The sequence below is a fragment of the Canis lupus genome, chromosome 29, assembly GCF_048164855.1.
Source record: "Canis lupus baileyi chromosome 29, mCanLup2.hap1, whole genome shotgun sequence".
Lineage (NCBI taxonomy): Eukaryota > Metazoa > Chordata > Mammalia > Carnivora > Canidae > Canis > Canis lupus.
Window position 1 is genome coordinate 33,976,180 of NC_132866.1, and position 14,080 is coordinate 33,990,259.

Consider the following 14,080-nt stretch of genomic DNA (forward strand, 5'->3'; position numbering starts at 1 on the left):
CACACACAGTATCTATAAAGAGGCTTCATCCATTTTTGTAAGTGGGCTAAGGCTTTATTCAAAATGAAAAAGACCAAACACCTGGGTGGTTCAGTGGTTGAGCATCTGCCTTCCGCTCAGGGCGCGTGATCCTGGGGTCCTGGGATGGAGTGTCACATCGGGATCCCCACTGGGAGCCTGTTTCTCCCTCTCCCTCTGCCTATGTCTCTGCCTCTCTCTGTGTCTCTCATGAATAAATAAAAGTCTTAAAAACAAAACAAAACAAAAAAACAAGACCAAGGCCTTTACTTTTTTTTTAAGATTTTATTTATTTTTTCATGAGAGACACAGAAAGAGAGGCAGAGACACAGGCAGAGGGAGGAGAAGCAGGCTCCATGCAAGGAGCTCAACGTGGGAATCCAGGATCACGCCCTGAGCCAAAGGCAGACGCTCAACTGCTGAGCCACCCAGGCGTCCCAAGACCAAGGCCTTTACATCTAGAGATTCACCTATTCCTCAATAACTCACCACTGAAACAGAGACCAGTACTCTTAAACTTGGAGCTTTTCTAATATCTATGGATTTAAGATGTTAAACTCTTAGGAGTGGATAATCTCATCTGGATATTTATACAGAATGTATGGGAAAGGATTCTAGATCTATTTTTGGGTACTTCAACTCTTTCTGATTGCCCAATGCTCTGGAAATATTCTGTATTTTGTTAGTGATGTAAAAGATTTCTGAGACACCTTCATAAAAACCTAAGAGGACATTTTGATCTTTTCCTCTATGTATTTGCATTTACAAGGAAGCAATATTGGGGCCCAATACATAACAATGTGTTTAATAAGCATAAAACAAAATCACACATTAAGATTTAGAACATCTGCTTCACACCAAGTGTAGCAAATGCTCTTCTAACTAAGAAGCAATTTCTCTTGAAGTTATACAAAGTCTATTATAGGATCAAAGGTTCCATGCAGTTTTCAGAGGTGGCTACATTTGCAATTCCAAATGCATGCCTTCCTGACTTCTCTAATCAGGTAGCTATAGTAGCATTTTGATTATATGGTCAAGTTAATCAAAAGTATCCGCTTTATTCATGCATAGACTCTACCTTGTATTCTTAATCTATACAGCTTTTTATTTAAATTAGGTCTATTTCTTATACTTACTCAAAGTACCCTATACTTCTATAGAATTTAACAATTTACAGTCATATTTACTAGTGCAATTATCTAATGATTGCTTCCCCTGGGCTTAAACCCCAAGACAGTGACAACCTTTTCTGTTTACCACTATATTGCTTAAATACCAAACACATAATAGATAAGAAGGAATTAATTAATGTATGAATTCAAAGCCCCACTTTTGTTTGCCTTAAAAATTTTACTGCCTCCCAATCATAAACTAGCATGCACCTTGGAAATTATCAATTCCATATCCCATATTTACAGGAAAAACAGAGGCTTCTCGATTGCTGAATGGTTTGTCCAAAGCCACTTGCCCAAAATACAGGCAGTCAGGATTAGAACCATCATTTCAGCTTCCTGACATATGTTCAGATCATCTTAAGACTGATTTGAAAGAAATTTTTTAAGAAGTTTACATAAAGGGGCACCTAGCTGGTTCAGTCAGTGGAATGTGTGTCTCTTGATCTCAGGATTGAATTCAAGCCCACACTGGGTGTAGAGATTACTTTAAAAATAAAATAAAATCTTAAAAAAAAAGTTCTACCTAAGTTCATATGATTCTACATTCCTGAACTCAGACATTCTTTTTTTTTTTTTTTTTTTAAGATTTTATCCATCTATTCATGAGAGATACAGAGAGAGAGAAGCAGGGACACAGGCAAAGGGAGAAGCAGGCTCTATGCAGGGAGCCCGATGCAGGACTCGATCCCGGGTCTCCAGGATCAGGCCCCGGGCCAAAGGCAGGCGCTAAACAACTGAGTCACCCAGGGATCCCCATTCATGAACTCAGACCTTCTATCAAGTTTCACCTACTATGGGTTAAAAAAGAAAACGATCCAAAGAAAAATGACCAAAGGGTAGTAAAAAAACAATCCCCTAAGAATATATTAAAGAAACTTTAACTCTTTAAAACAGGTATGATTTAAGGGGTTATTTAAACATAGTTATCAAATATGAGAAGAATTTTTATAAATGATCTATTATGTCTGCATCAAAATCTTAAACAGTCCTGAGTTGGCCTTAACTTTTTGACAACAAAGGCAGAACTCTAGAAGAGACAATTGTAAATTATAGAGACTTCCTGATTAATTTGTTCATTTTTCAACAAGTATGCTGTAAACATAGCATTCTATGAGGTGCCTACAATTATAAATTCTATGTTGAATATTATTATCTATCCTGGAAGTTAAATCTTTTTCTTCTCTCTCTGTCCCCCTTCCCTTTCCTTCCTCTCTCTCTCCCTCTTCTCTCCCTTTTCACACCTGCCTCCAGTCCCCGAATCATGAGATGCATTCTCTAGGTCTCATCTGTGTGATTCTAACCACCTTAATCGTATCAAATTGTACCCTTACTTACTCAATAATTTTATGTATTTTCTCCTCCAAAATGTCTGCAATCCAACCTCTTCTCTTCATTACCACTGCCCAAAGTCAAGCTCTTTTTATCCTTCACAAAAAAGTTCTATAATCTTTAACAGGTTTGCCTACTTGCAGTATCTCATTTCAGTTCAATTTTCACCTGACACAGAGTTAACTTTCTATGACAGATTTCATCATATTATAGTCCTGATTAAAAAGTTAAAGCGGTGGGCAGCCCAGGTGGCCCAGCGGTTTAGTGCCACCTTCAGACCAGGGAGGGCATGATCCGAGACCCGGGATGGAGTCCCATGTTGGGTTCCCTGCATGGAGCCTGCTTCTCCCTCTGCCTGTGTCTCTGCCTCTCTCTCTCTCTCTCTCTCTCTCTGTGTGTGTCTCTTGTGAGTAAATAAATAAAATATTAAAAAAAAAAAGTTAAACTGGCTATTGCTCATTAAATAAAGTTCAAGCATTAGGAGTCTAACTTTTTCCAGTCATATCTTGTAATGCTTTCATCATGCATCTTGTAGTTGAGCCACAGAAGACTGAAGAATCCCCAAGCATTCTCTCACCATAGTGCTTTTGTCTAGGTCATTCCCTCTACTCAGAATGCCCTTCCCTGCTTTTGATTAAATCTTATCCATCCTTTAAGGCCCAGTTCAAATTTCACTTCGATTACAGTCAATCTTCTCAACCCCATGGAATAAAGAGTTGCTCCCTCTCTACTACAAGTAATATATACTTATATAAAGAGTTGTTATTTAAAAAAAGAACTGTTATGTTCTAGTATAGTTATTTACATGTCTGCCTCTTCCCAACCAACCAGACTATGAGATCTTTGAAGCTTGTTTCAACCTGGATTTCCCTGTATATACCAGATAATAGGTTCTCATTAAACATTTAAATAAATGAATCTTCCTATGAATCATTTGACCTTACATGGGAAAAATTCAGTTGCAGACTGAAATTTTAGCTTAAGCCAGTTTAACTTACAAGGATGTGTGTCATAAGGAATACCAGCAAAAATTGTTTAAAAAAACAAGTGCGCACATAGATGGATCAGTGCTAATTCTTTCGCCATCAGAAAAATAAAACAAAAACTAAAAGTACATGGTTGAATGTCAGAAACAAAATTATTTCCATCTACCCATCTTCCCAACTTCAGTGAGATGTCCTTTCCATTTCTACCTGTAGATTGACATTCTAAGGCCTAAAAAAATATATGTATAATGTTTTCACAAAGCAATGATGATGGAAAAATAAACATTCTGCTTTCTGATCAAACCCAATTAAAGGAAAAATCTAACTTAGAATAAAGGCTATTTTTTAAAAAGTTTTTAATTTATTTATGAGAGAGAGAAAGTACATGTAGGGGGAGGAGCAGAGCGAGAGGGAGAAGCAGACTCCCTGCCAAGCAGGGAGCCTGACATGGGGCACGATCCCAGGACCCTGAGATCATGACCTGAGCTGAAGACAGACTCTTAACTGACTGAGCCACCTCATAATAAAGGTCATTCTTTAAAAAAAAAAAAAAAAAAAAAAAAGGTCATTCTTGATGTTAATATTTCATGTTCATCTCCTATTGCTTAAATTCGTTGACTTAAGCCTTTCTTAACTTGCCCAGGATCTGTGGTGGTTCATGGTCTCTAATTCCTAACCCCTGCTACCTGATTTCCTTGGACTCAGATCTCTTGTGAGTATAACACAGACTAGTAAGATTTTATGTTAATCTCAAGAATGAGTCACAGTCTTTTAAGTAATGATTTCTGGGCCTCTTGAAGAGAAAGTAATTATTATGAAACAATATGAGTTTATAAAGAATCAGAGTAATAATTTTCTTCTTTTAAAGGGTAGACTGATTGATAAGAAAAATCTAATGGCCATTATTATGCCCATATGCCAGCAAGGCATCTGACAAACTTGCTTATTACTTTGAACAAAACCATGAACTAGATTCAATTAGGGAATTAGTAACTGGCTGAAAAAAAAACTCTTAAGATACGCATAAAATTCTGAATAATGAATCTAAGTCAATACAAAGGGAAAGTCCGTATAATGTGGTACTCAAACTTTACCCATAAAATTCTGAATAATGGATCTAAGTCAATACAAAGGGAAAGTCCATATAATGTGGTACTCAAACTTTACTGTGCATCAAAATCACCTTGGGTGTCTGGTGCCCAGAGTTCCCAATTCAGCAGATGAGACCCAAGAATTCACATTTCTAACAAGTTCCCAGGTCCTCATCTGAGGATCAGGTTTTGAGAACCACTGATTTACTCTATCTCATGATATAGATATAAGGTTGTGTTCAATGTTTTGCTAGTAACCCTGTTAAATATGTAAAAAGCATGATTACAAATCTGCAGTTGATATTAAATTTTGATATAAAAAGACCTCAATAGATTAGTTGTGAAACAAATCTTAAATTTACAGGATAGATGCCTGGGTGGCTCAGCAGTTAAGCATCTGCCTTCCACTCAGGGCATGATCCTGGAGTCCTGGGATCGAGTTCCACATCAGGCTCCCTGCATGGAGCCTGCTCTTCCCTCTGTCTATGTCTCTCCCCCCTCCCCCTCTCTCTGTGTCTTTCATGAATAAATAAATAAAATCTTTTTTAAAAATTTACTATGGATAACTTTAAAATCTCAAAACAAAAACCAACTATACAAATATAGGATAAGATAAACAGAGCTTAACAATTACAATCACATGCACACACAAGAGACAAAGATACACAGGTTTTAGAAGACTACAGCTTCAATGATTTGAGAATATACTCTAGTAACCAAAAAAGGTAATAATAGTTTGGGCTTTGGTAATAAAATATAGGCTATGGAACAATGTATTTGATAATTCAACTGCAGATTATACTGGTTCCCCCATACCTGAGTATCTCTGTAGTCAACTTTGGATATTAGACATTAAACAGAAGGTAGTCAAACCAGTTTATTCAAAGAAGAACTATGGATCTAAAATCACATCACATGAGAACAGTAAGAGGAATTGTTGATGTCTGGCCTTCAGATGAGTTGGAAGGATATAAGAGCAGTTTTCATATATTTGGTTTTCATCCATAATTGCTTATGGATGAAAATTTGTTTTCCTCTGTATGACCCTAAGCAGAACTGCCACATACAGACTGCATCAGACATCTTACTACATATGGGTCTCTAGCTGAGGAGAAGAGAGGGTCGCAAGAGAAGGGCTGACATCTAGACTACATTTCACTTGATAAACCATGTGAGGGGGGTTGAGTCCACCTGAAAAAAAGGTGAACTTTTTCTAATTCATATAAAACAGACAACTCTAAATGGCTTTTTCCTTTTAGTAGGGACACCATTTCTAATTTGCACAAAGGCAGTGGTGACTATAGCTAAGGAAGAACTAGCTAAATAAAGAGAAGTTTAGAGAAAGTGATTTCACCTCATTGGAAGAAATTGATAGAGCGATACATTATATGGAAACACATTTTCTGAAGAGTAGTTAATCCCCAAATTGGATGTTCAAGTACTAGCTGGACAACTACTTGGCACGGTTATTTAGAGAGGATTTCAAGGCAGAGGAGTATGTATATGTTTATTATCAGGTAAGTGGTGAAACTCAATGATCTTTTAGCTTTTAGGACTCTACATTTGAATTATCTACCTATCTTCTCCATATCCCAGTTGATTCCTGTGGTATTCAGACCCTTCTCTTCACAAATTTATGATGCATTTTGGCCTTCCTCCTACCTAGCCAAATTCCTCTTCTCCTTTCCCTGCTCCAAAATATAGAAAGCATACATGCTGCATCAATACTGAAAATAAACTTTGTATTTTAAAAAACTGCTTTCAGGGTGCCAGGCTGGCTCAGTTGGTAGAGCATGCAACTCTTTATCTCCGGGTTGTGGGTTAGAGCTCCACACTGGGTATAGAGACTACTGAAAAATAAAACCTTAAATTAAAAAAAAAAAAAAAAAAAAAAAGGGATCCCTGGGTGGCGCAGCAGTTTGGCGCCTGCCTTTGGCCCAGGGCGCGATCCTGGAGACCTGGGATCGAATCCCACATCGGGCTCCCGGTGCATGGAGCCTGCTTCTCCCTCTGCCTGTGTCTCTGCCTCTCTCTCTCTCTCTGTAACTATCATAAATAAATAAAAATTTAAAAAAAAATAAAATAAAATAAAATAAAAAAATAAAAAAAAAGGAAAGGAAAAAAAAATCCAGATTAAAAAAAATAAAAATACTATTTATTTTATTTTATTTTTTTAGATTTATTTATGATAGACAGAGGGGGGGGGGGCAGAGACACAAGAGGAGGGAGAAGCAGGCTCCATGCCGGGAGCCCAACGTGGGACTTGATCCCGGGACTCCAGGATCGCGTTAAACTGCTGAGCCACCCAGGGATCCCCAAAAATACTATTTAAAATAAGATGCAAATTTAATTCTCTAAAAATATTCAATAAAAAAAAGCTAAGTTTCATTTTTAAGTGATTTATGAATCAGTCACTAAATTCATGATAGGGGGTAGAGTTCTTTTGCACCAGAAAGATAGTGGAATAAACATGGAAAATATAATATTGGTTTACATTTCTTCAGTTAGTACTGAATGCATGACACTATATTAAGTGAGTAATGATTAAATAATAACATGATAAGTATTAAGGAGCAGAGTGAATCGTAGGCATAATCTTAAAGGAAGCTGAGTTATCTTGTGTGGTTTTCTTTGAATCCTGGTCTCTCCCTTCCCATATCTATAGTGCCTAAACCTTGGCTCCCATCAGGCTAATAAGGTTTACCCTTCTTGTACTTAAACCTAGATTGCCTGAGTTATGGCTCATCCTTAGGACCTTTCTTTTCTTGGTCTCTTCCAAGAGAATAGTGCTTCAAAAAAAATCAGCATTTTAAAAGCAGCCTTTAATAACTCCACCCAAATAAGTTAACTAAAGGTAGAAACTATCTATGGAAGGATAGAGAAGCAAAGATTTTGTTGAGCACAGCTAGACTAGCCTTTTATGGAGAGGGAAGACAACACAGAAGATCTAGATACCTAGAGCTGACTAGCCAAACAGTAATTTCCATTTTTGAACAAAACACCTGAGAAGATACAACCAAATGCCAATAAAGTATTCAGCCACCTAATTATTTTGAAAACACATTAACGATGTAATAATACAAAATACCTCAAGCAATATTTATGTAAGATGTTTACATTGTAATGTCATACTGTAATGATCTTATTAAGACAAACTTTATAGAACTTACCAAAAAAAATCAGTTTCAAACTATTTATAGAATGGAATAACAATTATTTTGAGCTTAGAAATTTGTAAAAAAAAAAAAAAAAAGGTATTATTTTGATAAATATTTAAAAAATAAAAAATACCACTTTTAAATGATAGCTGTATTTTGAGAAAGATATATAATAAAGGGCTTTCTTTTCTTTTTTTCTCCCCTCCCCTCCCCTCCCCTCCCTTCCCCTCCCCTTCCCTTCCTTTCCTTTCCTTTAACCAAACTAGCTAATAAAGGTTTTCTAACGAGAGGAAACAGAAATGCTTCCTAGGAAAAGAAAATAAGTCCTCTTCCCTAAGGAAAAACTAACTTTCTTTTCCTTTGTAAATAAGCATTTCTTTTTTTTTTTTTGTTTAAGAAATAGGTAAGTTTTTAAAAACTTTGGACTTGTTGTTTTGCTCAGCAAACTGATCTTGATCAAATAGCTTAGATAATTATTCATTTTAATATGAACTCTGTTTTCCCTAGTAGAATGCCTTATACACAGTGGACAGATATTTTATATTTGTTGAAAAATTACCAGTCACTCTTGCTTCAGTTCCAAGTTGCTGATATTTTCAATGTCTTTCATACAGAATATATTATTGTAATATTTGTCTCAGACAGACATTTTATAATCCTTCTTGTCCCCCACTGATTTTCAATTTATCAACAGTGGTGCCTGACTCCATTGTCAACCAGGGATTTTCATCATTTAATTATTTAAAGAGCTATAACTTAATGGTGATAAAACCCACATCCAGAAGTATATATTACAAAGCTAATAACCAAACAGCATATCCAGTTTTGAAGCAGACTGGCTAATGTCTGCTCATCTCTTACCTAAAGAAAACAGAATGGAATTACAGAGAGATTATAGAATCTGCTCAGCTCTTACCTAAAGAAAACAGTGAAAAAAAATAGCAAAAGTAAAGGCTTAAGAAATTGAGGGGGAATGAGAACCAAAAATTCAGAATTCAAAAGAAGCTTTGTTTGGAATGCAGGGTCCTAAAATTATCCCTGCAGCAAGTATCCAAAAAGATACCTATCCAGAAAGTAAGTTGACAAAGTTAGAATGATTTCAGCCATTGATGACCAGTATTTAGAGTGTCCTGGCAAGAATGACCAGAAAAAGGAATAAGGAGAAAAATGAATCATCTTTTCAATTATCCCAGTCTGTATAGAACCACTTCAGTGCTTCTGGAGTGCTAGAGCCCTTAAATTGAAACTGAGATATTTTTCTTGAAAGAAACTGCTTCAAAGGCTGAAAATTTCACTGATTCAGGTCTTTTCTCTCTTTTCTGAGTCATTCTTTTATGTGCCATTTTTTTCCCATATAATTTAAATACAGATTCCTAGAAATGCAGGAGATTTAATAAGGTACTTACATTCACACTGTATGACATCTAAATTAAACTGCTGAACAGCTCCCATGCTTATCTGTTTTAACTCACTGTCCAATAGCATCTGCATTAAGGATGTTGACAGATGCTGGCAGGCTGACATGCAAGCAGTCTGAGCAACTTTCCCCTGTTTAAAACAAATATTAAAACCAAAACATAAATAAATAAACAAACATAGAAATACACCACAAAGTATCAGAAAAATTATATATCTGACATTCTTTTTATTGTCTTCTTGGGGGTACAACAGTGATCAACTGGCCTTTCTATTTCTGTATTCTAAGCAGCTATACTTTTTAGCATAAGAATTAAAAATTATATTCTTGTTTACTTGTCCTTCTTAGAACATAAATATCATTAAAGTTCTAATTGTACCCAGGAAAATCAAAAGACAAGTAAAAAATCCATGAATTATTATGTTAGATCTCTTGAAATGTCCCAAGTATTTTTAAAAATGCACATTAAAATATGACATTTATGACATAAAATAATTATATTGACAGAACATTTTATTCATATGATGTTCTTTAAGCTCTGCTTTATATAACCAAGTCAGAATAAAGTTAATAAGCAATATAATTTATTTTCATTTAAACTGTACCTAAAATTAAAAATTTATTTGGAATCATAAGTTCTTCTAGTTAGAACACTGGTTTGTAGCATAGCTTCAATTAGCTGGAGGGGAGGGGAGCTTGCCTACCAATATGATTTCAAAATCATCTACAGATCTACATTTAGTTTTTAAATCATCTGATTATTTAGAAATATGTGGTTAAATAACTACAAATACTTGTGTTTTTCTTTCACTATATATAACATTATAAAATATTTTATACTACAGTAAGCTCCTAAAAACTACATAAATTTTCACTGATAGTCTTAAGGCTATATTTTCTTAAAAATTATAATTTCTAGTATTTAGCCTCTAGATTACAAAGCTGAATCAGACAACATCACTTTTAGTATAAACTGTTAATCTAAACAGATTCTGTATTCCAATTAAAAGCTTAAAATATTATAAAGACTCTCTCATGTACAGTTTTCTAGTGTAACACTGCTCCTAGTATTGCTCTCTTCAACCTACAACCATGTGATTTGGTGATGGATTGACTTCTGTGATAGGATTCAAAGATCTATAAATATGGTCAGAAATAGTGACTTTTGGAAAATGTGTCATGTTTTGCCTCATTTGCATTAATAAATATTTACTCAATGCTATTTGATAATTATGTTTTTTACTACTTTCAAAAAGGCCAATAAAGCTACAAAATGATGTAAAAATCTAAACATAAATGTTTCACTAAATTGGTACAGAAATATTTACAGAGTTGATCTGTTAGAAAAGAACATAACTATATTTTTAAGATGTTTATTAGAACATTTGTTCATTAAACTACACATTTAAAGTCAGACTAGAAATGAAGCAGCTTTTATGAATATGTCTTTAGCTTTCAGAAACTTAGCAGTGAAAAACTATCTGAAATGGAATCTTAATTTCTTAATCAAAAACTTTAGAGATAAAAGCCAATGCAAACAATATATTTGACAGATACTGATGAACTGCCAAAAAAGAATGTAACAAACAATGCAAAACCCAGCATGCTTCAAGATCCCTCAAACCCAAGAGGAATTAGTCTGGGAGACATGCAGCTCCATTCCTCAAGCACCATATCAATATGAATGGGAGGGGGACAAAAACATAGAAAAAGGAGAAATCAATGACATGTCATTTAATTACATATAGTAGGCTTGAAAAATACTTAATGGAAATGTAATTTTGACCTAATGGAACAACTACTGCATTTTAGTTTCATGTACTTCTCCATCCAATCAGCTCCATGTCCTACTTACGTTGCCCCTGTAATATACCAACTGCAAAAGATTAATAAATTGCCCCCTATAATTATTATTATATTCATTTCAAAAGTAAACACACTGCACAATTTTAGTAATATAATTTTAAGGTGGTCTTTAAAATTCAACATGGGTTCAGATGCTAGAAGTGACTATATAACCACAGTACTGGAGCCAAAAATGATGGTAAGAGTACAGAAATACAGACTGTTCCATAATCTTGGTGGAAATAGGTAATGAAAACACACACACACACACACACGTGTGCGCGAGCAAATTTAGCTTTTTGTTTAAACAACATATATGATAATAAAACCCTAACACCAAATTTCTTCTGAAATGCATATTAAATACAGGCTTATTGTTCTCAAAGACATAAGATTAAAATATTTCTTATATTTTATAAATTTTCAAATGAAAAAAAATTTTTCAAATGAAATAAAGTCTTTCTAAAGCCCAAAATTAAAGTTAATATCAAAGGTTTGAATTCTTTAAATATTTAAAAAGTTATATTCTATAAAATAATACATTTTTAACATGTTTACTTCCTATCTATAAAATATGCACAAATATCCTTAAGTCCATCTATGACTTATATTTAGAAAATTTTTAAGTTTCAAATATTTGCACATCCAAAAAACACCTTCGGCAATTCATTTCTGATGCCTATAGCCCTTGGCACACTTTGGTATAACCAGAACACCCCTTTCTGAACATTATTATTACTATTATTGTGGACATTCTTAATATTATCATTTTCTAGAACAAAAGTAATCTAAGTGCGTTTGCAACTATCTTTAAAAACTAGCCTTTTTCATTAGAAATGCTGTTTTTTAACAAACAAAACCAAAATAATGAATATATTTCAAGCACGTAGGAATTTCTGCAGCCTTCATCTGAAAAATTAATTGCAACTACTAACATTTTCTTTCTCTTTAACACAAAGTTCAATAAGTAAAAACACCTGCCAAACTTTTAAAGGTAACTCCTTTTTTACCCTCCTCTAACATTTTGCTGAAAAACAACTTGCAAAGAGAGAAAACCCTTAGACAAACTTCTTAGATTTCAAAGGAACTTGTAAAAGAGAATCTGCTGACATATTAGATCCTTTTTGCATTACCCCAAAGCTTTTCTTCTAAGAACAATTGTGGTAAGGAGACATTTGGCTCCTAGGAAATTCCCAAAGGGTCAACCATATGCATCCTTCCATGGCACCTTCACAGTGCTGCTTTCTAGATCCATGTCTCAAAAGCAGCTTTCATCATTTACTTGTGTGTCAGTCAATATGATTTATGGACTGCATTCAACAAAGTCAAAGCATATAGAATGAGAAATATGACTACAATCTGCTAATTTGTTTTGTATTGAGCCACTTAAGAGTCAAAGACCTGATGTCAGACTGAGACCAGCAACACAATTAACCAGTCGGTGACAGATTCATCCATCCTCCCTGCCAGGCTGTGCCAATCAAAGACAGCATGAGGCGACATTTGGTGAAATCAGTAAGAAAACTCATTCTCTAAGCAACCTATGTGAGACCTTGATTGACACTTTTTGAATTTAGTTTGTGGAACACAGCCACTCTCTACCCTATAGTCCCTCACTGCAAGCTGTGAAATAAAGCTTTTAATGCCAATCACAGGAACAATAAACCACAAACCACTAACCCTCAGTTTAAAAGGACTCAAGAAAACACATCTGTTTGTATGTCAAGCCAAATTTCTAAAATAATTTACTATTATAGATTAGGATAAAGATACTCCATTTCCTTTGAAACACCACAAAATGACATGGTAACAAAAATACAACAGATTTTATTAGATTTTGGCTCAAAACTGTTTTGGTTTCAAAGTAATATTTTGATAGACCTACTCATAACAATAGAAGAAATGTAGAATACTTAAAAACTAATTTGACACATTTAAATTTTCATTTGAAGTTTTCATTTCTGTCTCACCATTCTCTTATTTCAAAGATCTAATAAAAAAAGAAAGGTTTGATTTCAACAGTAATTATTTGAAACCATTTTTCAATACTGCTTTCATTCTTTCTCAACCACATTTAACATAAAAATGTGCTCTTGAAATCACAACCATTCTTTCTGCATTGGTCTCCCTTCCTTAATGATCCCAGGAGAATCCACTTTACTTTATTTATATTCCCACAAAAGGTCAACTTTGCACAATAAACTACTTTTTTATTTAAGTAAAAAGAAATATATAGACTCAAAAATATTGTGCATTGCATTTATTATTCTTTAAATTGGTAACAGATTTTGCTTTAAAAGGTTATGTAACTCTTGTCAGAAAAATCTGGAAAACAAATAAAACCATGGTCAATTTGAATAGTAAATCTAACACTGGCAAAAGAACTTATTAATTAATTCTGATTCTGTACGGTGTTTTACAATTATTTGTTATTAATTTTTTAAGCTATTTAAATTAAAGTGGTATAATAGTGCCATAATATTCAGACTCATTGCCTCTCAGTTTGCTACATAAATTCCACTTAAGACGATGAAATAGTGTTTCCAGAGTTAAAGCAAAAGAGAAAGGGAAGCATTGATGAACTAGTTGGTCAGTCTCCCAAAGGCCAACAATGTATTTAGCCTTTTTTAAGACAAATAGTTTGACTAAGAGAGTGAGGTCTTTCATCAAATGTGAAGTAAACACTAAAATTAGAAACAATTTCCTAACTGATATATGAAAAAAGATGCCTAGTTAAAAAGTAGGTATTTTAACTTATGAAATTTATTATACCTTCTGTTTTTATATAAAAACCATTACAGTAAAAAAAAAAATTAGAGTTTTATTATATAAAACTACATCTTGCTCTTATGTTAATTAATTTTTAATTTAAATTATTTTAATAATATGTTTAAAAGTCCTGATTAAATAAGTCAGGAAAAAACATACCTAAAACATTAGTATAAAATATGAAAATTTCCCTAAAATGACTTCACAAATGCACAAAGATTCTCTTTTCTAGTAAAATAGGCTTCTGGCTGAACACTCTAACACTGACATATGTAACACTGAAATGTCTCAT

At 34.0% G+C, this 14,080-nt stretch overlaps 1 protein-coding gene and 1 long non-coding RNA gene across 16 annotated transcripts in view; one reads left to right on the plus strand and one right to left on the minus strand.

The window, feature by feature from the left end:
* The window catches only part of EXOC6 (exocyst complex component 6), a 223,381-nt gene that overhangs the window by 47,296 nt on the left and 162,005 nt on the right, over window positions 1-14,080 (minus strand). For all 15 annotated transcript variants that reach the window (XM_072806090.1, XM_072806089.1, XM_072806087.1 and 12 more), the window contains one exon: window positions 9,164-9,305. In XM_072806090.1, coding sequence (XP_072662191.1) covers window positions 9,164-9,305 — 142 coding nt within the window. The remainder of the gene's footprint in view (window positions 1-9,163; window positions 9,306-14,080) is intronic.
* The window catches only part of LOC140621137 (uncharacterized), a 29,336-nt gene continuing 18,394 nt past the window's right edge, over window positions 3,139-14,080 (plus strand). The window contains exons 1-2 of the long non-coding RNA XR_012020872.1: window positions 3,139-3,258; window positions 4,152-4,220. This is a non-coding gene — a long non-coding RNA (uncharacterized lncRNA). The remainder of the gene's footprint in view (window positions 3,259-4,151; window positions 4,221-14,080) is intronic.